The 26,821-nt window shown below is 38.1% G+C and overlaps 3 protein-coding genes and 1 pseudogene across 3 annotated transcripts in view; 1 reads left to right on the forward strand and 3 right to left on the reverse strand.

Moving 5' to 3' along the window:
• The window catches only part of LOC125860573 (inositol hexakisphosphate and diphosphoinositol-pentakisphosphate kinase VIP1-like), a 470,733-nt gene that overhangs the window by 375,775 nt on the left and 68,137 nt on the right, over window positions 1-26,821 (reverse strand). The gene's annotated exons all lie outside the window — the stretch shown is intronic.
• LOC125860598 (uncharacterized) overlaps window positions 1-26,821 on the reverse strand; it is a 1,020,336-nt gene that overhangs the window by 160,741 nt on the left and 832,774 nt on the right. The gene's annotated exons all lie outside the window — the stretch shown is intronic.
• On the forward strand, window positions 18,755-22,717 carry LOC125860594 (mitochondrial outer membrane protein porin of 34 kDa-like). Its single transcript, XM_049540593.1, has 6 exons — window positions 18,755-19,081; window positions 19,363-19,430; window positions 20,923-21,033; window positions 21,443-21,529; window positions 21,639-21,847; window positions 22,082-22,717. Exons 1-6 carry the CDS (start codon window positions 19,033-19,035, stop codon window positions 22,386-22,388), a joined length of 831 nt encoding a protein of 276 aa, XP_049396550.1. The 5' UTR covers window positions 18,755-19,032; the 3' UTR covers window positions 22,389-22,717.
• LOC125860593 (hypersensitive-induced response protein 1-like) lies at window positions 23,650-26,576 on the reverse strand (annotated as a pseudogene).

Genomic DNA, 26,821 nt, shown 5'->3' on the forward strand with positions numbered 1-26,821 from the left:
AACCTACAAACCTGACGGTCAAGAATTTCAACAGGCACTTCTTCATAAGTGAGACTATCATTTACAACCACACTCTCTAATGGTACTATTAATGCCGGATCACCCACACCCTTCTTCAACAAGATAATGTGAAAGACTAGATGAACCGCTGCTAGTTATGTTGGCAACTCTAACTCATATTCCACATTACCACCTCTTTTCAGGATTCTGTAAGGACCTACATATCTAGGACTGAGCTTCCCTTACTTGCCAAATCTCATCACCCCCTTCATAGGTGACACCTTTAGAAAAACCCAATCATCGATTTTGAACTCTAAGTCCCTTCTCCTCCACATCTTCATAGGACTTCAAATGACTCTAAGTTGTCTCTAGTCTAACTCTGATGAATTGGAATTTTTCCATAGCCTCATGAACTAAATCTGGCCCTATCAAGGATGCTTCACCTACTACAAACCAACCAATCCGAAACCTGCATCTATGCCCATATAATGCCTCATATGAAGCCATCTGAATACTTGATGGGAAGATATTATTACAGGCGAACTCTATGCGAGGTATGTGATCATCCCAACTATCCATCGAATCGTTCACACAAGCTCTCAACATATCCTCTGAGGTTTGAATGGTACGTTATATCTGACCATCCATCTGTGGATAAAATGTTGTACTGAGATTTACCTGGTACCAAGACCTTTCTTAAATGTTTCCAGAAATGAGAGGTAAATTGAGGACCTCTATCTGAGATGATAGACAAGGGAACCCCATACAACCTGACTATCTAGTGGATGTAGAGTTTGACGTAGTCCTCCGCTGAATCTATAGTCTTGACCGCCAAGAAATGAGCGGACTTAGTAACTCTGTCCACTATTACCCAAATGGAGTCATGTTGTCTACGAGTACGAGGTTAACCCTTTATGAAGTTCATGTTTATCACTTCCCACTTCCATGTTGGAATGTTAATCTCTTGAGTCATACCATATGGCTTCTCATGTACTACCTTCACTTGTTGACAGTTATGACACTTAGCTACAAAGTCTGCGATGTCTCTCTTCATGTCGTTCCACCAAAATACTTTTTACAGATCACGGTACATCTTAGTGGCACCTAGATCAAGAATTATGGGCTTCTGTAAGGATTTGCTGCCTCAACTCTCCCATATTGGGAACACATAAGTGACCCTGGTAATGAAGCACACCCTCTCCCCCTTAGGAGAAAACCTCAAACTTCTGTTGATGAATTTCACCTTTCAACTGAAGCTAAATAGGATCACTATTTTGTTTTTCCTTAACACCGCTACCAATATAGATTCTGACCCATTCTGAACTATCACCCCTCTTTATCATGTGTCCGTAAGGCAAACTCCTAAGAAAGCAAGCCGGTGAACATCTTTGGCTAGCTGTTTTCTGTCTTCCTTAATATGTGCTACACTACCCATAGATAGCCTGCTGAGACCATCAGCCACAACATTAGCCTTACCAGGATGGTAAAGCACAATCATGCATAGTCCTTGAGGAATTCAAGTCATCTCCTCTGATGGAGATTCAACTCTTTCTGGTACCAAGACCTTTCTGAAATGATTTCTAGAAATGGGAGGTAAATTGAGGACCTCTATCTGAGATAATAGACCATGGAACCCCATAGAACCTGACTATCTAGTGGATGTAGAGTTTTGCAAAGTCCTCTGCTGAATCTGTAGTCTTGACCTCCAAGAAATGAGCGGACTTAGTAATTATGTCCACTATTACCCAAATGGAGTCATGTTGTCTGCGAGTACGAGGTAAACCCGTTATGAAGTTCATGCTTTCCACTTCCCACTTCCATGTAGGAATGTTAATCTCTTGAGTCATACCTTATGGCTTCTAATGTTCTACCTTCACCTGTTGACAGTTAGGACACTTAGCTATAAAGTCTGTGATGTCTCTCTTCATGCCGTTCCACCAAAAGACTTTCCACAGATCACGGTACATCTGAAAGTGGGGAATACCCAACTAGTTTAAATGTATAAAACATACTAAGAGTTTAATCGCAACTAAAAGATAAACTTAACAATTCAAGTTGATTCTACTAATATGGGTGAAAAGCCTTGAACTGAGTTGAGTTGTTGGGACATGCCCCAGCTAACTGTAACAAAACTGAAAAATGAACAAAAAAACTAAAGTGAAAGCATGTTTATTGTCCTCGGAATATGAGGACTCACTGAAGCTGTTGAATGCGGACCGAGAATTGATCTAAATGTGATCTGCAAACTAAGTACATGAACCTACATCATGAAAGGATGTAGCGTAGAATATGCATCAGTATTTGGAATGTACTGATCATGCAGGATATAGATATAAAGCTGTATAAATATCTATAAGCTGAAAAAGCATAACTGAGCAATGACATAAACTGAGCAAGAATGTAAATATTAAATTATAATTGAGAAGCTAAGTTGAATGCAATGACCAAGTACTAATTATGAAAATAACATGTTGAACTGAACGCTGAAGTATATACTGAAAACCTGGTAAAATGCATTGAGAATTCGACTGTGGGAGCAACTATTAACTGACCTAAAACCATATGAGCTAAACATGGAGTCTAGTGTATACTCCCCATTGAGAGGACCCAATATACCTTGTTAGGGGTATAAAGACATAAATGACATGATCACTAAATCTGATGCCCAACAGAAGGGACTTATAATCCTATGGGGGGCATGTAGTTCTGGGACTGCGATGGTACATTAAACCCTAGTCCAACTCAATGCTAAATATGCTCCCAAATAAATATGTATATGACTAAAATGTGACTAAAATGCCGAATAGCTCAAAATACTGACATGCTAACTGAGAATGCGACATTTATATATTGATAATGTGACATTCAAAATCTAAAACATGATTATCTATTTAACTAACCTAGAAAGTGTAATTCATGAACTAGGAGAATCTATACAAACTAAGGTTCTAAGTTTCATACAAGGAATTAAGCAAACTTTCCAACAAAACATGTTATTCTGATTAAGGATACTACAAAAGCTAAATCACAACAAAATCCAAGGTTTTAGAAACTCTAGGTCTAAATAAGATATGTAGAATCAATGAGATGACTGAATTCTAAGGACCTAGTGGATGAAAGGAACCCACTAGTGAAATCCCACATACCTGGTGATGAAATCTATAGAGAAAATCCTTCGATTTTGGGGCTGAAACTTGAGGCAAACCTTCTGATTGTTCTTGGGAAACTGGCGCCTCTTTCTTCTTCTTTTTGCTCAAAGTTTGGATGATTTAGGTGAATGGGGGTTCTAGGTTTAGCTAACTAAGTTATTAGGTTTAAATTAAGTAAAACGACGTATTTTATGCATCAAACAATGTAGTTTAATTACCCAACACAGAGGTGAAAGGACCAAAATGACCCTCACTTAAATCTGATGAGTGCCACCTACTATAGGACTAACGGGCCATTGGTTGGGTACCAGCCGTCGGATGGAGTCGTCGCTCAAGCTCTACCCGACAGGGATTCACTAAAATGAGAATAATTTTTTACTCGGAGATGGGATTTTAGCAAACTCTGTGGCATTGGAAAAAGGATTCAATTTTCTTTCATTTGATTGGTCATAGGCCACATGATTTATTCTATGCTAAAAGATATGACCGTTTAAAGTTGACCCAACAACCAATTCCCTCCAATTGGCTACTGACTAATGGTCAAACCTACGGATCGTACTGGTCAACCATGGGTGGGATCAGAGAACATCAAAATTTGGACCTTAGCGACGGAACCCCACATACATTTTGTTGTTCTACCTATGGTACGTGGGTGGTTCCATCGGTACTGGCACCAGCTTTTTGAAATCTAGTGTTTTCTTCATTTTGAGATCCAAGGTGTTACATTATCCATCCCTTCAGAACATTCATCCTAAAATGAAGTCTAAATAAGATGTGTATGTTGAGAAGGAGCTGCAATCCCTACCACTAAATACTAGAAACTGATATCTAACTAAACTGAGTTTCAAGAACATGCAAATATGTTGAAATGCAAGAAAAACTAAAGGAAAAAAGATACTCAGACTGAATTTACGTAGAAATAAACTGAGAGACTGGAGAGGAACTATTACCTCAAGCTGAAATGGAATTGCAAGGGAAGAGGGGAAGAAACTTGGCCTTCATGGTTGTTTCTGCTTCCCAAGTAGCTCCATCTATGGACTGACTACTCCATAAAACCTTCACTGAAGCGAATTCCTTATTTCTCAACCTACGAACCTGACGGTCAAGAATTTCAACTGGCACTTCTTTATAAGTGAGACTATCATTTACAAGCACATTCTCTAATGGTACTATTGATGCCGAATCACCAACTCTCTTCTTCAACAAGGAAATGTGAAAGACTAGATGAACCGCTGCTAGTTATGTTGGCAACTCTAACTAATATGCCGCATTACCAACCCTTTTCAGGATTCTGTAAGGACCTACATATCTAGGACTGAGTTTCATTTCTTGCAAAATCTCATCACCCCTTCATAAGTGACACCTTTAGAAAAACCCAATCATCGATTTCGAACTCTAAGTCCTTTCTTCTCCACATCTGTATAGGACTTCTGACGACTCTAAGCTATCTTTAGTCTATCTCTGATGAATTGGAATTTTTCCATATCCTCATTAACTAAATCTGGCCCTATCAAGGCTGCTTCACCTACTTCAAACCAACTAATCGGGGACCTGTATCTACGCCCATATAGTGCCTTATGAGGCCATCTGAATTCTAGACTGGAAGTTATCATTATAGGCGAACTCTATGAGATGTACGTGATCACCCCAACTATCCTTGAAATCGATCACATAGGCTCTCAACATCTCCGCTAATGTTTGAATGGTACGTTCTATCTGACCATCCATCCGTGGATAAAATGTTGTACTGAGATTTACCTAGGTACCAAGACCTTTCTGTAATGATTTCCAGAAATGAGAGGTAAATAGAGGACCTCTATCTGAGATGATAGACAAGGGAACCCCATACAACCTGACTATCTAGTGGATGTAGAGTTTGGCACAGTCCTCCGTTGAACCTGTAGTCTTGACCACCAAGAAATGAGCGGACTTAGTAACTCGATCCACTATTACCCAAATGGAGTCATGTTGTCTGCGAGGACGAGGTAAACCCGTTATGAAGCTCATGTTTATCATTTTCCACTTCCATGAAGGAATGTTAATCTCTTGATTCATACCTTATGGTTTCTGATGTTCTACCTTCACATGTTGACAGTTAGGACACTTAGCTACAAAGTCTGCGATGTCTCTCTTCATGCTGTTTCACCAAAAGACTTTCCACAGATCATGGTGCATCTGAAAGTGGGGAATACCCAACTAGTTTGAATGTATACAACATACTAAAAGTTTAATATCATCTGAAAGATAAACTTAACAATTCAAGTTGATTCTACTAATATGTGTGTAAAGCCTTTAACTGAGTTGAGTTGTTGGGACATGCCCCAGCTAACTGTAACAAAACTGAAAAATGAATAAAAAGACTAAAGTGAAAGCATGTCTATTGTCCTCGGAATATGAGGACTCGCCACTGAAGCTGCTGAATGCGGACCGAGAATTGATCTAAACGTGATCTGGATGATCAGTACCTGAACCTACATCATGAAAGGATGTAGCGCAGAGTATGCATCAGTACTTGTAATGTACTGAGCATGCAGGATATATATACTAAGCTTAATAAATATATACAAGCTGAACAAAGTATAACTGACCAATGATATAAACAGAGCAAGAATGTAAATATTGAATTATAATTGAAAAGCTAAGCTGAATGCAATGACCAAGTACTAATCATGAAAATAACATGTTGAACTGAATGCTGAAGTATATACTGAAAACCTGATTAAATGCATTAAGAGTTCGATTGTGGAAGCAACTATTAACTGACCTAAAACCACGTGCGCTAAACATGGAGTCTGATGTATACGCCCATTGAGAGGACCCAATTTACCTTGCTAGGGGTATAAAGACATGACTGTCGTGATCACTAAATCTGATGCCCAACAGAAGGGACTTATAATCCTACGGGGGCACGTCTGGGACTATGAGGGTACTCAATGTTAAGTATGCTTCATACTGAATATGTATATGACTGAAATGTGACTAAAACACTGAATAACTCAAAATACTGACATGCTACCTGAGAATCCAATATTTATATACTGATAATGTGACATTCGACATGATTATCTGTTTAACTAAACTAGCAAGTGTAATTCATGAACTAGGAGAATCTACACAAACTAGGGTTCTAAGTTTCATACAAGGAATGAAGCAAACTTTCCAAGAAAACATGTTATTCCGATTAAGGATACTACAACATCTAAATCACAACAAAATCCAAGGTTTTAGAAACCCTAAGTCTAAACAGGATATGGAGAATCAATGAGCTGACTGAATTCTAGGGACCTAGCGGATAAAAGGAGCCCACTAGTGAAATCCCACATACCTGGTGATTAAATCTATGGAGAAAATCCTTCGGTTTTGGGGCTGAAACTTCAAGCAAACCTTTTGATTGTTCTTGGGAAACTGGTGCCTCTTTCTTCTCCTTTTTGCTCTAAGTTTGGATGATTTAGGTGAATGAGGGTTCTGGGTATATCTGACTAAGTTATTAGGTTTAAATTGAGTAAAACGACGTAGTTTATGCATCAAACAATGTAATTTAATTACCCAATGCATAGGGAAAAGGACCAAAATGACCCTAACTTAAATCTAATGAGGGCCACCTACTATCGGAATGACGGGCCGTCGGTTGACCTACCACCATCAGTAGGAGTAGTGGGTCAAGCTCTACCTGACATGGCTTCACTGAAACGAGCATAACTTTTTACTCATTGATGGGATTTTAGCAAACTTGGTGGCGTTGGAAAAATGATTCAATTATCTTTTATTTCATAGGGCATAGGCCACATAATTCATTCTATGCTAAAAGATATGATCGTTTGAAGTTGACCCAACAACCAATTCCCTCCAATCGGCTACTGACCCTCACCAACGGTCAGACCTACGGACCGTACTGGTCAACCGTGGGTGGGATTAGAGACCATCAAAATTTGGACCTTAGCCATGGAACCCCATATATGGTTTGTGGTTCTAGCTACGGTCCGTGCGTGATTCCATCGGTACTGGCACTAGCTTTTTGAAATCTAGGATTTTCTTCATTTTGAGATCTGAGGTGTTACATTATCCCCCCCCCCCCCTTCAGAACATTCATCCTCAAATGACGTCTAAACAAGCTGAGTATGGAGGCAAGGAGCTGCAATCCCTACCACTAAGTACTAGAAACTGATATCTAACTAAGCAAAGTTCCAAGAACATGCAAATATGTTGAAATGCAAGAAAAACTGAAGGAAAAAAGATACTCAGACTAAATTTACGCAAAAATAAACTGAGAGACTGGAGAGGAACTATTACCTCAAGCTGAAATTGAATTGGAAGGGAAGAGGTGAGGATACTTGGCCTTCATGGCTGTTTCGGCTTCTCAAGTAGCTCCCTCTACAGACTGACTCCTCCACAAACCTTCATTAAAGCGACTTCCTTATTTCCCAACATACGAACCTGATGGTCAAGAATTTCAACTGGCACTTCTTCATAAGTGAGACTATCCTTTAGAACCACACTCTGTAACGGTACTAGTGATGTTGGATCACATACACCCTTCTTCAACAAGGAAATGTGAAAGACTGGATAAACCGCTGCTAGTTATGTTGGCAACTCTAACTCATATGCCACATTACCAACCCTTTTCGGGATTCTGTAAGGACTTACATATCTAGGATTGAACTTCCCTTTCTAGCCAAATCTCATCACCCTCTTTATAGGTGACACCTTTAGAAAAACCCAATCATCGATTTCTAACTCTAAGTCCCTTCTCCTTCACATCTGCATAGGACTTCTGACGACTCTGATCTGTCTTTAGTCTATCTTTGATGAATTGGAATTTTTCCACAGCCTCATGAACTAAATCTGGCCCTATCAAGGCTGTTTCACCTACTTCAAACCAACCAATCGGGGACCTGCATCTACGCCCATATAATGCCTCATATGGGGCCATATGAATACTGGACTGGAAGTTATTATTATAGGCGAACTTTATGAGAGATAGGTGATCATCCCAACTATCCATCAAATCGATCACACAAGCTCTCAACATGTCCTCTGAGGTTTGAATGGTACGTTCTATCTGACCATCCATCTGTGGATAAAATGTTGTACTGAAAATTGCCTGGGTGCCAAGACCTTTCTTAAATGATTTCCATAAATGAGAGGTAAATTAAGGACCTCTATCTGAGATGATAGACATGGGAACCCCATACAACCTGACTATCTAGTGGATGTAGAGTTTGGAGTAGTCCTTCGCCGAATCTATAATCTTGACCGCCAAGAAATGAGCGGACTTAGTAACTCTGTCCACTATTACCCAAATGGATTCATGTTGCCTGCGAGTATGAGGTAAACCCGTTATGAAGTTCATGTTTATCACTTCCCACTTCCATGTTGGAATGTTAATCTCTTGAGTCATACCATATGGCTTCTCATGTTCTACCTTCACCTGTTGACAGTTAGGACACTTAGCTACAAAGTCTGCGATGTCTCTCTTCATTCCGTTCCACCAAAATACTTTCTGTAGATCATGGTACATCTTAGTGGCACTTGGATCAGGAATTATGGGCTTCTATAAGGATTTGTTGCCTCAACTCTCCCACATTGGGAACACATAAGTGACCCTAGTAACGAAGAACACCATCTCCCCCTTGGGAGAAAACCTCAACCTTCTGTTGATGAATTTCACCTTTCAACTGAAGTTATATAGGATCACTACTTTGTTTTTCCTTAACTCTGCTACCAATGTAGATTCTGACCCATTCTGAACTATCACCCTTCTATCTGATGTGTCCGTAAGGCAAACTTCTAAGCGAGCAAGCCGGTGAACATCTTTGGCTAGCTCTTTTCTTTCTTCCTCAATATGTGCTACACTACCCATAGACAGCCTGCTGAGAGCATCAGCCACTACATTAGCCTTACCAGGATGGTAAAGCACAATCATGTCATAGTCCTTGAGGAATTCAAGCATCTTCTCTGACGGAGATTCAACTCTTTCTGGGTGAACACTTATTGGAGGCTCTTATGGTCTATGAACACGTCAACATGAACACTATACAAGTAGTGTCTCCAAATCTTTAAGGCAAATACTACAGCTACAAGCTCGAGGTCATGAGTCAGGTAGTTCTTCTCTTGGAACTTAAGCTGTCTAGAAGCATAAGTTATGACCTTACCTCTTTGCATCAGCACACAACCTTGGCCGACCCTGGATGCATCACAATAAATTACATAATCGTCTTAACCATTTGGTAGAGTCACCTAGTCTTCAGTTTCGAAAAGCTTTTCTCACACTCACTTGACCACTAAAATTTGACCTTCTTCTGAGTCAACTTGGTTAATGGGGAAGCTATGGATGAAAATCCGTCAACAAATCTCATGTAATAACCGGCAAAACCTAAGAAACTTCTGATATTTGTTGGAGAGGTGGGTCTAGGCTAGTGTTTCACTAGCTCTATTTTCTCATAATCCACTTGGATCCCTTCACTGGATACCACATGACCGAGCAAAGAGATAGACTATAACCAGAATTCTCATTTGCTAAACTTAGCGAATAACTGGCGATCTTAGAGATTTTGGAGAACAACTCTTAGATGAGTCGCATGCTCCTCCTCACTCCAAGAATAAATAAGGATATCATCGATAAATACGATGAAGAACAAGTCCAAATACTATTTGAACACCATGTTCATTAAGTCCATGAAAGCTGCAAGAGCATTTGTTAGTCCAAAAGACATAACTACAAATTCATCGTGACCATACCGAGTCCTGAAGATTGTCTTCAGAATGTCACTATCTCTGACTCTGAGCTAATGATAGCCAAATCTAAGGTCTATATTATAAAAGCAACTAGCACCCTGAAGTTGGTCCAACATGTCATCAATCCTGGAGATGGGATACTTATTCTTGATGGTGGCTTTGTTCAACTGACGATAGTCAATGCACATTCTGAGAGAACTATATATCTTTTTCACGAACAACACTGGAGCATCCAATATAGAGATACTAGGTCTGATGAAGCCCTTATCTAGAAGGTCTTTCAACTGCTCCTTTAATTCCTTAAGCTCGGTTGGAGCCATTCTATAAGGAGGAATCGAAATAGGCTAGGTGTAACACCCCATACCTTCCAACACTTATACAACTAAGTGAACGTGATAAAAAATATTTGAACTCAACATAGTATATGTGATATTTGATACTAAAGTCATAAGTGGTCAAGTGTGTATTAGTGTTAAGATCTTGTAAAGAAACTACGATATGGAAAATAGTGTAAAATAAGTGAGGTACTTGCTTGACTAAATTAAGCTACTAGATGAAAAGTAGGTGCATCACCTACTTAAGGTATATGGACCAAGTTAAAAGGACCAAGTAGGTGCATCACCTGCTTTGACTTATGGTCCATATGGAGGCCTAAATTAAGTGATCAATTTGAGGCCCAATCTTTCCAAAAAAAAAAAGGGGAAAAATGAAAAAGAATGGTAGTCCAAGGCCCAATCTTTCCATGCCCACAATAAATATTTTGAATGGAAAAGTAGGTGCATCACCTACTTAAATGTGTGGCCTAAATTAATGACACATTGTGGATGCAAATGAAGTACAAAAAAGGTGGCAAAAGAGAACCTATTAAGGCCAAAAATCTGATACAAATATCTCATTTACCTCTTATCCAAATTTTAAGCTTCAAGTTCATATATTTCTCTCTCTCTCTCTCAAGATGAAACAGCCACCCAATATTCCCACTATGATCTAAGTACTTTTCATCTTGTTTCTCCAAAGCAGCACAAGTTCACCTTCTCTCCTTTATTACTTCAAGTATATTGGACAGTTCTTCAAGGGGAGTATTTAGAGATAGCTATATGTATTGGCAACCAAGGTTCTGCCACTCTCTTCCAAAGATTAAGAGAAGGTAACAAAAATAATTGAAGGAGAATAACTAATTAAGATAGCCAAGGTAAGGCGATGCCACAACCTCTAATTATTAGTTTATTTGAGAATTCTAGTTATACTTGTTAATTGGAACTCGTGGGATGGTGATTAAAAACTATAATTTCAAGTCTTTTGGTTATTTTGGTTTGTTGAGGACTGTTTGTATTGATTTTCATATGGGGAGGTCATGGATGTATTTAGAGAATGATTGCGGAAAGCTGTTAGGGGGCAGATTTACAAGTTGTGGTGATACACCATTAAAATGAAAGTTTTTGTAAGCTTACTGCCTATCCCATCTCAGGTATTGTGGAGTGCCGACAAACCTCATGGGAAGGTTTTTACATGTAAATAACTATAACTGATAGAATGTGTGAAAGAACACACTCAATTAGAAGGATTATGGGTTGGCTGCCTGGCAACTGTTTTGATGATTTGAAATATCCCGAGTTAGTTGGTAAGCAGCTAATATTAGCCTTATTGATTGTTTGTTGTAGATGAAGATTATGACATTAAAGGATAGGTTGATACCTCGTAAGCTTTATGAATTGGGAATTAAGGTATGTAAGGCTATTTGATCCCATATCTTTTGGCATGAAGTCCTATATTTTGTGTACCAACAAATTGAGATCTCTAAGTGATCCTCATGGTAAAAGATACAATGTGAGGGTGTACAATCTCCAATGTAGCTAATGGTCTTCCTTATACGGTCCAAGTTTTCAAAATATGTCAAACTACTTCTATACGTGTTCATTATCCAATATTGGTGTGTTTATTCTTCCAGTACTAGTTGACAAAGGTACTTTAAACAGTAAGTTTCAATAGTTATCCACCAAGTCAAATGAGGTTCATTGAGTCAATAAGATCCTACATTATACAAGTTATAGGTATTTATACGTCAGATACATATTATGTCAATTATTCATATTATGTCCCATTACGTGGAATGTAAAACCCTTATTTAGGTTCTGTCATGTGCTTCATTAGTTTGGATATTTATGCACTCTTTCATTTGATATCGTATACTAAGTGTTTAGCTATTGTATCATCTTATATAGTTCTTGCCTCTACATTTGAGAAGTTACATTTTCTACTAAGTGTTTAGCTATCATATGCCCCCATGTGAAATGTCCAACGTGTTATAAATGAAACATCTTCTAAGCAGAATTACTTGTTCACTTGCTATACATCTTAATGAATCATGTGTTGCATGTAAAGCAGTTGCCACACACCTTCATGGATCACATGTATATGTTCTTTGTGCCCAAATGAAGTTCATGAGTCATATAAGTTCCTAAGTAGCGCAATAAAGTTACATTTGCTTCCTATATCATTGTTTTCTGCCTCAATTAATTTATCCACATGTCCACATCACTGATATATAGTCCTAAATCTCAAAAAAGTTATGAACATCGAAAGAACAATCTCAAAGATTAAAGAGACGGGGTAAAGTAAATCTATATAATTATGGGTGGCAGCTCAGGGGTTAAAATACCTAGCATGGGTCTATCCTAATTCTTGTGCTTAAGGGTGGCAGCTCAGGGGTGGTAATACCTAGCATGGACTGATCCCAATCTATATTATTATGGGTGGCAGCCCAGGGGTTAAAAACCTAGCATGGGTCTATCCCGATTTGTATATTTATGAGGACCGCATCCCAGGGGTTAAAATGCCTAGCATGGGTCATCTTCTCCTACCACTGATCAACTGGTCATTGTGTCACATGCTACAAAGTCTATAAATAAAATATGAGTAAACTAAAGCCAAGAATGTAATGTACATGATTCCCCAAGTATAACCAAAGAATGTAATGTACATGATTCCACAAGTATAAGCAAAGGTGAATGTAATGTACATGATTCCTCAAGTATAGGCAGAGGTGAATGTAAGGTATGTGATTCCACAAGTATTATCAAAGGTGGTCTCTTATCCTTATCTATATAGAATATTTGTGCATTTGTACCTGATTTCACTTGAGCTCTTATTTTACATATGGTTACTTTATGCCTTACATAGTCAATACATTCTTTTGTGTTGGCGTCCCTCCTGGGGGATGTTGTGTTTCATGCCACAGGTACAGGTACTCAAGCTAATAGAATCTCTCAATATAAGCATAGGATACTCAACAGCCTTTGGTGAGCTCCAGGTTGCTTCAAGGCTTTGCCGAGTCTCTAGCATATATTTGAAATTATATATTAGTTAAGAGGCTCCGTTATAAACTAAGTATTTATCTTTTAGAGGCTTTGTAGACTAAATGTCAAAGTAAAATGTGGTTATGTCTTTTCTAGTAATTAAGGCTTCAACGGCCTAGCATGTACATTTATTTTGGGCCTATCTATATTGGTCTTTTTATCAAGGTACTTAACCTATACTCATCAAAGATTTATAGTTATCATAGTTGCATGTACGATAAGCACAAGTAATAAGTTGGTTCTCTCGGGCCTTTAAGGCATCGGGTGCATGTCCATCTCAATGAGACTTTGGGTGTGACACTAGGTATCTAGAAGGAGATCTATTCTAAAGTCGATTTTCCTTTTGAGAGGAACTCTAGGAATATCTTCTGGAAACACTTCTGGAAACTCATTTACTACTGGGATTGACTCAAGATTGGGGTTTCAGAGTATGAATCCTTAACCTGAACAAGATGATAGACATACCCTTTGGAGATCATCTGCATGGCCTTAAGGTAAGATATAAATCGACATATAGTCACTAAGCTACTACCCTTCCATTCTTAAGATTAGCTCGTTTGGAAATTGAAACCGAACGATTCTAGTTCTACAATCGACTGAGGCATAACATGAATGTAACCAATCCATGCCTAGAATGATATCAAAATCTACCATTTCTAACTCTACAAGATCTGCTGAGGTGACTTTTTGATAGACCGTGACAGGGCAATTTTGGTATACCCGTCTAGCTATAACTGGGTCACCAACTGGAGTAGAGATTGAGAAAGGTTCTGAGAGAGTTTCTGGACATGCATTAATACCACAAGATTCCTTCCACTGCTGGTACCAAGTGTAGGCCACTCCCTTCAACTAATAGGCGGCCAAATATGCACTCTCGACTTGAGTGACACCCATAATGTTTTTTACCTTTTAGATGTCATCGAGAAACTCTTTTGTATCTTATTCTGACTTAGACCAATGAAACTATGTAGGGTTTTTTCGAGTAAAGTCTTGGATTCTTGTTGTAGTAGTGTTAGTCTATGGCAGAGATGGGACCACAACCTACTGATTTACCTGGGTAGTCATGGCCTAAGCAAGTACTTGGTAAGCAACCTTGAACTCGGCATGCATGACTTGATCCTTCAATGGGTCTGTTGGAGTTGTTGGTTGATTCCTTGCGTTAGCTCTTTTGGGAGGCATTTTACGAAATGCGAAGAGTAGGAGTTAGAAGGAGATTAAATAGAGTTCATACTCACGCACGATAAGAATAGCAAGGAAAGTGAAGTTTTTCCTAAAAACTCTTTGTAGCCTCCCCATCATAGATGTGGTGAACTTCACACCCATGAAAGAGACTCTACTTAGTGCAGCTTTTAGACATCCAAGGACTCTTGAACCTAATGTTGTGATACCAAATTTGTCACGCCCCGAGGCAACCCTTTGACGTAACACATGACCAAGGATCACGAGTGACCCCAAGCTAATCCTGAGTCTGGCATAGCATAAGCATACTGAAAATAACTAAGTAAAACATTAACTATGCGGAAGTTAAAAATAGTGGATATCTGAAAATGGGGAATACCCAACTAGTCTGAATGTATAAAACATACTAAGATCAATAACAACTGAAATATAAACTTAACAATTTAAGATGATTCTACTACTATGTCTAAAAAGCTTCTAATTGAATTGAGTTGCTGGGACATGCCCCCCAGCTAACTCTAACCAAACTGAAAACTGAATAAAAAGACTAAAGTGAAAGCATGTCTATTGTCCTCGGAATATGAGGACTCACCACTGAAGCTGTTGAATGCGGACCGAGAATCGATATAAGCATGATCTGGATACTGAGTACCTGAACCTATATCATGAAAGGATGTAGTGTGGAGTATGCGTCAGTACTTGGAATGTACTGAGCATGCATGATATAGATACTAAGCTGAACAAATATATATAAGTTGAACATAGCATAACTGAGCAAGAATGTAAATACAGAAACATAACTAAAAAGCTAAGCTAAATGCAATGACCAAGTACTAATCATGAAAATAACATGATGAACTGAATGCTGAAGTATATACTGAAAACCTGGTCAAATGCACTGAGAGTCTAACTGTGGGAGCTACTATTAACTAACATAAAACCACGTGAGCTAAACGTGGAGTCCAATGTATACGCACCATTAAGAGGACCCAATATACCTTGCCAAGGGTATAAAAGCATTACTGGTGTGATCACTAAATCTGATGCCCAACAGAAGGGACTTATAATCCTACGGGGGAACGTAGTTTTGGGACTATGAGGGTACACTGAACCCTAGTCCAACTTGGTGCTAAGTCTGCTCCAAACTGAATATGTATATGACTGAAATGTGACAAAAATGTTGAATAGCTCAAAATACTGACATACTAACTGAGAATGCAACATTTATATACTAATAATGTGATATTCGAAATCTAAAGCATGATTATATGTTTAACTGACCTAGCAAGTGTGATTCATGAACTAGGAGAATCTACACAAACTACGATTCTGAGTTTCATACAAGGAATTAAGCAAACTTTCCAAGAAAACATGTTATTCCGATTAAGGATACTGCAATAGCTAAATCACAACAAAATCCAAGGCTTTAGAAACCCTAGGTCAAAACAAGATATGGAGAATCAACGAGCTGACTGAATTCTATGGACCTAGTGGATGAAAGGAACCCACTAGTGAAATCCCACATACCCGTCACAAAATCTACGAAGAAATCCTTCGATTTCAGGGCTGAAACTTGAGGCAAACCTTCTGATTGTTCTTGGGAAACTAGCGCCTCCTTCTTCTCCTTTTTGCTCTAAGTTTGGATGATTTAGGTGAATGAGGGTTCTGGGTATGTCTGACTAACTTATTAGGCTTAAATTGAGTAAAACAACGTAGTTTAGGCATCAAACGACATAGTTTAAGTTCCCAATGCATATGGGAAAAAGACCAAAATGACCCTGACTTAAATCTGACGAATGCCACCTACTACAGGACTGACGGACCGTCGATTGACCTACCAACCGTTGGTAGGAGTCATTGGTCAAGCTCTGCCCGACAGGGCTTCACTAAAATGAGCATTACTTTTTGCTCGAAGATGGGATTTTAGCAAACTCAGTGGCGTTGGAAAGAGGATTCAATTATCTTTCCTTTGATAGGTCATAGGCCAAATAATTCATTCAGTGCTAAAAGAGATGACCGTTTGAAGTTGACCCAACAACCAATTCCATCCAATTGGCTGTTGAACCTCACCAACGGTCCATAGGTCCAACCACAGACTGTACTGGTCAACCGTGGGTGGGATCAAATACCATCAAAATTTGGACCTTAGCGATGGAACCCCACCTATGGTTTGTGGTTCTATCTACGGTCCGTGGGTGGTTCCGTCGGTACTGGCACTAGCTTTTTGAAAACTAGAATTTTCTTCATTTTGAGATCTTACATAACTCATCATGTACTGAAAGTTATGGTCATTTGAAGTTGACCTAAAACTCATACTTAGCATAACTTGTGCCAAAATTTCCAAGTTTAGTTCTTTCTAATTCTAGTTCTTTCGAAAACCGAGGTGTTACAACTGCCATCCTACAAACATATTTTGAGCCAACTTTTCTATTCTTCCACTTTTTATTTTTGTTTCCAGCAAGCCAATCAAACTCACCTCTTCTTCATTTCAAACGAGTTTAACTTCTTTTTGCTTATTAGGGGCATTTAACCCTCTCACATTCCAACTAAGTAAATTAACCATCACCAGACCTTACCATAGTTTGTCCTCCCACATTACCTTTACTGCCTTCATATTCATTCCTCATCTGGAGTATTTGAAAAGAATTTGCACTCATAATTGGAGAATTTTACCCTGGAGTCTTTGGAGTTGTCTTCCCCAATTTAACTAGTGTTTGCCATCCCTCCCTTTTGTTATTTCCCTCTTTATCCCCTTTTATTGTTTCAGACTGTTGTTGTATCACTACCTCTGTCTGCCTTGGTTGTGGATCCGCCTCTTTTACTTGTTTCTGCTTGTTTTGCCATTTCATCACCCCATCTGCCCTTTTTATCTGACCAGGTCTAGGTATTTTCTTTTTCAATCTGCATTCCTCCTCCATATGTCCATATTTAGTACAAAACTTACAGAGTGAAGGCTTCCAATCATATTGTACTGGTTGCTCAATCACCTTCCCTTTCTCTTTCTTGAATCTCACCTCATCTGGTAATTGTGCTCCCAGCTCAACCTCAACAAGTAGTCAAGTAAAGTTTAATCCATTTCTCTCTTCGGTATTATGATCTACCATTAAAAGGTCTCCCTATCAGGCTACCAATCTTACTCAACCCTTTCATGCCCCAGTATTTGAAATCTAAACCTGGCAATTTAATCCAAATAGGCACAGTTTGTAGTTCCTGCGTTGTGAACTCTAATTCCTGTGTCCATTCTTTGACAATGAATGGCTTGTTGTTGTCAAAATGGTATATTCCACCTTGTAGCACCTCTTGCTTCCCTATTCTCTGTTGCAAATCGCACCACTACCACCCCATTCTTCATCATGGCCACCTTATCAATTCCATACTTCCCCTATAGACGTTGTATATAACCCTATATTACTTGGAAAGGAGGATACGCTCCAAGCACATAGCAGACTACTGCATTCCCCCAAAATTTGATCTCAGATCTAATATCGTCCAACTCGATCTCCACTACCTATTTTTCTTCATCTTTTGAGGGAGCTACATACTCCAATTTGTACCCTGCATTCGACAATTTTGCTATATCAATGTCATCCCAAATCGTTTATGTCTACCTTGTGAAGCAACTTCCTCCTCTACTTCATTTGCCCACGACGGTTTGCTACTCCTTGATTCAACTTGACTTCCACCTCTTGACGACTGTATGTTCTCAGTCCAAATTCCCATAGCTTGAGCTTGTTTTTGTCTTACATGTTCCTTAGTTGCTATCACTGTTCCATAGGTTTCCTCTTGTAAATTCTCGATATGCACCTCACTTGTTACTTTAGCTTTGTTCCTCAGTTGCATTGACGTCAGATCTGTAGTTCTTAACCGTGAGTCATCTTCTTCTCTAGATTCAACCGACTTCATGCCTGAATCAGCAGCTTTCGTACTAGATTCTACATTATTTCCCCTTGCCTGACCTGTTTTTTTACCTCATCGAGAAATTCCTTTCATGAATTGTGCTTCCTTTTCCATTATCGCCTTCTGAGATGGTATACGAAATCTCTTACCCATAGTAGGTGCAAGTTATGCTAACTTGCACCGAGAGAGAAAGCATGCCTCTTTTCCATTGAGTGAGGGGATTGTTAGTATGATCAAATAAAAGAATTAATCCAACAAAATTGAACAATTAATTAAAATCATATTTATTAGACTTTTTAAATAATATTTTAAATTTGTTTAGTGATAAAAGTATATATACAAATGGTCCATATTTAATTTAAATTTAAACGTTTTCTTGATGAACTATACATGTCTTCCATTATCTTGTCTTGTGGCCAAAGAAATTAAAATCGTAAGGCATATTGTATGACATGCCACGTGTCGCACTATTCCGCATCTCAACGCTAGAGTTGACGGTGATTAAAGCATGAGAACCTTCAATCTACGGTCCAGATGACGCAGAGTACACGTAGTAGTAAGACCACCGTTTCATCACCAACTGGCTACAAATTAGGGCTTTTGTTGCTTTTATATACTCTGCACTCTACTTCTACGTATTGTTTTCTTCTCCATAGCTGCAGAGCTTTTGTCTCCATTTCTTCTTCTTCTTCTTCTCTGTGATATTCGATTCAATCATGGGAAAAGGACCTGGTCTCTACTCCGATATCGGCAAGAAGACCCGAGGTTCGTTTTCACTTTTTTCTTACGAAATTATTGGATCTAGAATTTGGATACACATATTCAAATGTATGCATATACCAGATTATTTGATATATTATTGGACAGATGCGGATCTAGAATTTGAAAATGACTGCATGTCTTTTTTGATGAACATGTAGATACATATTAGTACAGGTTTGTTTATACATACACGGTGGAGTTAGTCTATAGTTTTTTAATTCAACTTTGCTCTTTGCTGTTCGCAAGACGAAATGCGGTGTTGACTTCTCTATTGTGTTGAACAGATCTTCTGTACAGGGATTACCAGACTGACCACAAATTCACAATTACGACCTACTCTCCAACCGGAGTTGTGAGTTTTCTCCTTCCTTAGCTGCGGATCTGTTTTTTTTTTTTTTTTTACTATGAGTTAGCTAGGATTCTTTTCTATGTATCTGTATATAATTTTCTGTTGCTGTTTTATGGAAAAATAAGATCTGACTCGTATATTAACTATAAATATATATATGATTATTTTTCTGAAGAGGGGTTTATGAACTATATATGGATTCAAATGAATGTTTGTATCGGTGCTTGATCGAAATATTCATTAACATGTAGGCTTCAATCACACATATTACGTAATGCAATACATGCCTTCATTTGAGCACATAATGGTTAAAAATGTCTTTTACACTATTAAATGTAATTAACGTAGCTCTCTCATTTGTTTCAAGTATTCTTTGGGACGAAATGTTTAGGACAAATTTCATGTTTTGTATAGGCTCTATTCATTTATTTGTTCCTTTATAATATGTCGCCTTAGAATTTCCTTTTGAAATTATTCTTACCTTGAGATGATTAAATTACATAATTATAATTTTTATTCTAATTCTTATTATGTATACTAGTTTTAATCACATAGGGTAAACCATATAAAGTACTAGAACTAAACCAAATGAGGAAACAATTTTTATCCAATTTAACAACAATAATAATAATCAAGCCATCCCATAAGAAAACTGGGGATCAATAGTCATGCCACAACCATACATTACATTTCATATATAACTCCTATGAGCCAAGGACCCTGTGGATGGTGAAGTGCATCTTTTTCTGATTGTATAGTTGTTAGGAAGATTATTTCCCGTTGTGATACATGATAGTCTGCACTATAGTTTGCACTTTCTTCTCCTCATCTAATGTTCAACTTGATCGAGGTTCAAGGTAAGATGGTCTAGTGTGGGGCCGGGTCAATTAATGATATCCTGGATTCTGGTAATCAGGATACTCCTTTCTAAAAGGAGAGTATGAAACACCCTCTCGATGATTTGTTCAGATATGATGAATATGGTTACTTTTGTCATGCTGATTGCCACTGCAATTCTTGTTCCAATTTAACAATACAAAATAATCAAGCCATCCCATAAAAAAACTGGTGATCAATAGTCATGCCACCGTCAATACATTATAATTCATACGCAACTTACTACTAGCCAAAGGACCATGTGGGTGGTTTATACACCTTTTTTTAGTTTGGTTGGTTGTTAGGAACATTACTTTACGTTGTGATATGATAGACTGCACTATCTTTTGCCCTTGCTCAACTGTAGAATTTTGGTATTCTCCTCATCGTATTTTCTGATATGATGAATATGGTCACTTGCGCCAAGCTGCTTGTCGCTGTCCTTTTTGCAACAGAAATTTGTCTGAATATTGATCTACTTTGATCGTAATTGCAAGCACTAGTGCTTCTTAACTCACTGAAAAATGTGGGGATATATTTATGCGCGTGTATTGCTCTTCATTTTCTTAGGAGTACAAGTTATTCCATAAGTTAAGTATCCTTCTCTTTCTTTTGGTAGGCTATTACTTCATCTGGACTGAAGAAAGGTGATCTATTTCTGGCTGATGTTAACACTCAGTTGAAGAACAAGAATATCACAACTGATATAAAAGTAGACACGAACTCAAATGTGAGTACCTCTGTTCACTCATTTTAAGTTAATATATTTGCTGTAGCACCTATGGTGTGTTCTTGTGGTCTTGGCTTGTGATCTTTAAAGTTTTTCCTAGTTTTTATTTGACAATAACCCTCATGTGTCTTGTCTCTACCTATAAGTCATAAGCCACTTCAACAACCCAGATACACACATACACAAACACACACACACACACACACACACACACACACACACACAAACACACACTCTACAAGTCTTAATAACTTCTTTGATCAATTACAGGTTTGTTTTGATCTACTTTCTTCATCCTCCTTTCATTGGCTCTAAAGTGTATTATTTAGCATAAACTGTGAAGCCTTTTTCTTCTTGGGACATGTTATCATAAGATTCTTAGTCTTTACTTAATTGTCTCCAATGCTAGCTTTTGGCAACTGTTACTGTCGATGAAGCTGCTCCTGGGCTGAAGACAATTTTTAGTTGCCGAATTCCTGATCAAAGTTCTGCAAAGGTAAACAACTATATTGGTTTAGCTAAATTGCTTCCTATAATTATTATAGGATTAACGTGTAAAAATGTGTACTACTGATGCTTAAATTCTTATTTGTATTGCATGATAGATGGAACTTCAATATTTACATGACTATGCTGGGATATGCACCAGCGTTGGGTTGACAGCAAACCCCATTGTCAACTTCTCTGGTGTCTTGGGAACCAATGTTCTTGCTCTAGGAACTGATGTATCCTTTGACACCAAGGCGGGAGCTATCACAAAGTGCAATGCAGGCTTGAGTTTCACAAATGCCGACCTCATTACTTCCTTGAATCTGTGAGTTGTTTTCACCGCTGTCAGATGTCTTGCTTGATATTGTCTATGCATTACTGATGACCTGGGTGTATGACCTATATTTAGCTTGTCAACCTAGTTCCAATGCTACACGTGAGCAAAGTTTGTTGCAAACAGTACATGATGAAATAATTTTAGTTGCAGACTGATTTTTGGAATGCTTATTCAGTGTTTGATTAGCTTGCTTTTTTTTTTGCATGTATGGTGAAAATTCAGTAATAACAAGGGAGATTCTTTGAGTGCATCATACTACCACATAGTCACCCCCCTGACTAGTACTGCTGTTGGTGCGGAGGTGACCCATAGCTTCTCTACCAGTGAGAACACCATCACTGTTGGAACTCAGCATCAATTGGATCCCTTGACGACTGTTAAGGCAAGGGTTAACAACTTTGGCACGGCAACTGCTCTGATCCAGCATGAGTGGCGTCCAAAGTCTCTTTTCACCATTTCCGGAGAGGTGGACACCAAAGCTGTTGACAAAAGTGCCAAATTTGGACTAGCCTTGGCTCTTAAGCCATAGGCATAGTCAGAGGTTTAGGACAATCACCCATAGACAATGGGCTATTGAGCAAATTAGAAGACTTGTTTCTGTGGCAATTTATCTGGTAGTTCTGGACTGAAAAAATAATTTTAGGTGGTTGTTTCAACCAACGTCGTGTCATTCTGACATCGTACATTCTTATTCTCAACTCTTTTTGAAACTGATGATGGGTAAGTTGGGTACCTCATTATACCCATAGACTCGAGGCTTGAGAGTTTTTTGCTCGAGATTTTTGTCCAAGTAAAAGCGCATTGTTGAAGAATCATTATCCATAATATGTTTTCTACTTAGCATGTTCCAAAATTTATAATTCGTTGGATTTAGTTGCTTTCATCTACTTAATTTTATGATAATTGCAGTGGGAAAATTGTTCTTATTTGCTTGCTGTGTTTGGGTATGCCATGATATCTTGCAAGTTGTTAGCTGGTCTGCTGTTTAAATTGTTGGGGACTGCTGTGGGTTTGTTGCTGATGGCTGAGGCAATATTGGTGGCCAGAGATTGAAAACTAGTTTGCTCTATAGCCCATGTGTATCAGGCTTTTGTCTTCGCTTCACTACTTTATGAGCAGGCTGCGTCAAGATAATCAAGGAAACCAGGGTGATACTTGGCTCATAACAGTTGTGCATTTATATATTTTTAAGAATGTATAGCGTGGGTGATAATCCTATAGGGCTCATAACAGTTATGCATTTATCTATTTTTAGGAATGTATAGCCAGTGTACAACATAATTAATATAAAAGAAGTCGAACTCGTTCTATGAACAAAAGACAAATACAAAATTGAAATTTTTATCTTATGATTACAAGAGGACCTACTTCAAAGCGTCATTTACTATAGATCCTAGAGGCTCTCTTGGGAGGAGCTATGGAAGGGAGTCGAAAGCTTTGTGCCTATTCTAGCTTTGGCAGTGTTTTTCCTTCGCTAAGATTAAAAAGCGTCTTCACTCGCATGGAAGAGAATTGAGGGAAAAATCGACTGACCAAAAGTTCATTTATAATGTAGTCTAGGTGGCTGGCTAATTTGTTCTTTCGTTATGAGGTGTCAAACCTAGATACAGTAATAGCATTGTACAATTAACGCATTTAAAATAGTTGAAAGATTTCTTAGCAAAACAAGGCAAAAAATTTATGAAATACAAAATAGGACGGAAGGAGTACTAGCAGCTAATATAGGCCAGTTAAGTGATGTGATTTACTCTTGGCAAGTAAATACCTAAAATTCCTATAGAGACATCTAACAAGATAAACACAATCAACTGCAGAACTTTTTGTTTGCCAGCTTAGTTGGTAACACCTATACACAAGATACTAAAACCAAACGTTGCGTGTATCAATCTATGGACTACATAAGCACAACACAAATAAAGCTACCGTATCAATACTAAGCTAAAAGAGCATCAAACCACACAAGACTATCAATTATCCTTCACCTTTATTAAACTAATGCTGAATACTTTCAGCCTGAAGAAGACCCTCCCGGATCTGAGAAGCAACATCTTTGACAGCACCTGGTCCATGGGGAATAAACACTGCAGATGACTTGGAAGAAGCTCCAATCTCCTTCATTGTATCAAAATACTGAGTAACAAGAACCATGTCCATCACATCTGTTGGTGATGTTCCAGGTACGATTTCTGAGAAGGCAAGCACACTGTCTCGAAGACCATCCACAATGGCTTGACGCTGTCGAGCAATGCCAAGCCCTGACAAGTACTTGGATTCAGCTTCTCCTTCAGCTTTCTTGATCTGCAGTATTTTCTCTGCTTCAGCCTTCTCATTCGCAGCAACACGGAGTCTTGCAGCTGTTGTCACCAGCAAAGGGTTATCAGAGCAAATCACATACACTACTAGGCAATAGATTATTTCTGAAAAGAATATCGAATGCAGTCATTGTCAAGGAAACACAACTGCCTCCATGAAAAATATAGAAGAAAAAGGAAAAATATGGTTAGCTCAACATTGTCGCAGGCACTAAATAATTTAGACATACAATTAACAAACAAACTAGTCTCCTCAGATTTTAATTTGTCCATACCAGCATTAATCTCATTCATTGCCTCTTGACATGGATATCTGGCTCTATATCCACAATGAGGGTCTGGACAATCTCATACCCATAAGCAGACATAGCCTGTAATTTTATACAAAAAGGGACAAGAATTTCAGCATAATTAAAATGTAAAGAGACTGAAACAGTGAATTGGTTATTTAAGGCAAGAACCATATTACCTTTTCAAGTTCTTCCTCTACAGCTTTAGCAATTTCATTTTTCTGCTCAAATGCAGCATCCAACCCCATTCGTGGCACACTGGCCCTTATAACTAAAAGGAGATTGATAGATGTTATGTCTCAAGCTTAGTATAAAAAAACTCATTGTGCTACCATAGCAAGATAAACAGAAAAAAGCATACATATAGAAGTCCTACAAAACCCAAGATGACCAGCAGAGAAACCACCCAATCTACATACTATTTATTGAAGTTAATGTCCTCCAAAAAGAAATGCCATATAATATCAATAATACCAGGAAGACATACTGATGCTGAGAAAAGCTTGTAAAGATGCGTCATAGAGTAAGTTAAGCAAAATACAAAGTGTGGTATAAAGAAACATGACTTGCCAATCATTATACAGATTTCCAACCCATTATTCTACAAGTCTATGACACCAATCAACATCCTCCCCCTTTTCACCCTTTCATACTTCTTATGTTGTGGGCTGATTAGAGGAGGTACGGCAAAAGTGAAGTCAGTCATATACTACTTGAGCCACAAGCTCCGCATCTTACCATGACAACCACTACAAATATAGTTTTGAAAACATACCATCAAAAACATAGGACTGATTCTGTCCTTTGGTGTTTGAAAGCTTGTAAAATGCATCTGCCGCGTTCTCTGCTAAGGCTCTGTACTGAATGGATGCTACTACAGTAACAAAAACATTGTCCTGGAACAATGAGAACAATACTTATGTCTTTTGATGATCAAACTAGGAAGTTCCAAAAGGGAGACATGCGTAGAACTTAAAAAGATACAAGGTTTAGGGAATGAGAAACTAAATTTGACCTCACATAATGCTTTTCTCAAGATACAAATAGATCATGATTTTCTATTAATGAGTTTAAAATTGTCGTAAAAAGCAGAGAAACAGAACAATTTAGATCTTCGTGATAGATATGAAAATACCTTCGTTTTGGTCTCACAGCGAACATCAAGCTGCTGCACTCGCAATGAGAGTGAACCAGCAACCTGATACCCAAGACACCATGGCAAACAGTGACACCCTGGCTCCAGCACTTGATCAAACTTACCAAATTGTTCTTTCACAGCAACAGTTGACTGATCTACTTGAATGCAACCGAGTGTTTGACCCATAGTCCAAATCTAAAAGCATCATGTGAATCAAAAATTAGGAATTACAAAATATCAAGTTGCAGATATATAAATATTACTTAAAATTCAACATGTTCATTTTGTTATCATCTCACAATTCTGTTTGCTGATCATTATTTACAAGTCATATAACAAAATAGTTACAGGTGGAAGCAACTTAGAACAAAAACAGCTGATCAACACAAGAAATAGCATCGTGCTGACATGTTCCAGAGGCATAATAATAGGCTAATGCTGATGCTCAGGGAAGAACAGTTCGACCGAATCAGTTTAAAATCACAAACAAATACATCAAAATAAGATAGAAAATGCATGAGATGATGAAAACTATGACGGATCAAAGAAACTCATCAGAAATCAAATTAAAAAGAATTCATCAAGATGCATATTTCCTAAAATTTTATCCAACTATCACCGCAGAAATACGAAATTATTAAAATATACGAGAGAAAACCTAGTTTCCAAAATTATACGAACTAGCAATCCACAATATATCAAACGGAATAGATAATCACATAAAAATAACCTCAATTCCAAACCAAAACATCAAATTCATCACAGAATCATCAAATGATAGAGCAGAAAAATAGACATATTTAGGTCGGTTAAAGGGAAGAACCTGTCAAGTGAAGAAGCAAATTTGTTTGTGAAAGAGAAAGTAGAGCTATAAATGGGAGAGACTGAATTCAGAAGAGGCCTCTCAATATGGTAAGCAAAAGGTTTTCGTCACCCGCGTTTAATTCTTTGCTTTTTATCCATAGCTACTCTTTCACTTAATATATGTAATACTTTTAAAAAGGAAAAAAGTATATCCGAACTATGGTAAATGGTTCACATATATCATTAGTTATATTATTGAAACACTAGTGCGCTTGTCGTCCGAAAAAAAAGAAGCATTTGTGCCCTTTAATCTAATGGACAAACATGCGTCATCATCCAATGCATCTACCTGATTATTTAGTTAGATTTGAGCCTAATAAAAAGACCACCCAAATTAAAAAAAGGGAACGCCCAAATA

Source organism: Solanum stenotomum, chromosome 3, assembly GCF_019186545.1.
Source record: "Solanum stenotomum isolate F172 chromosome 3, ASM1918654v1, whole genome shotgun sequence".
Taxonomy (NCBI): domain Eukaryota; kingdom Viridiplantae; phylum Streptophyta; class Magnoliopsida; order Solanales; family Solanaceae; genus Solanum; species Solanum stenotomum.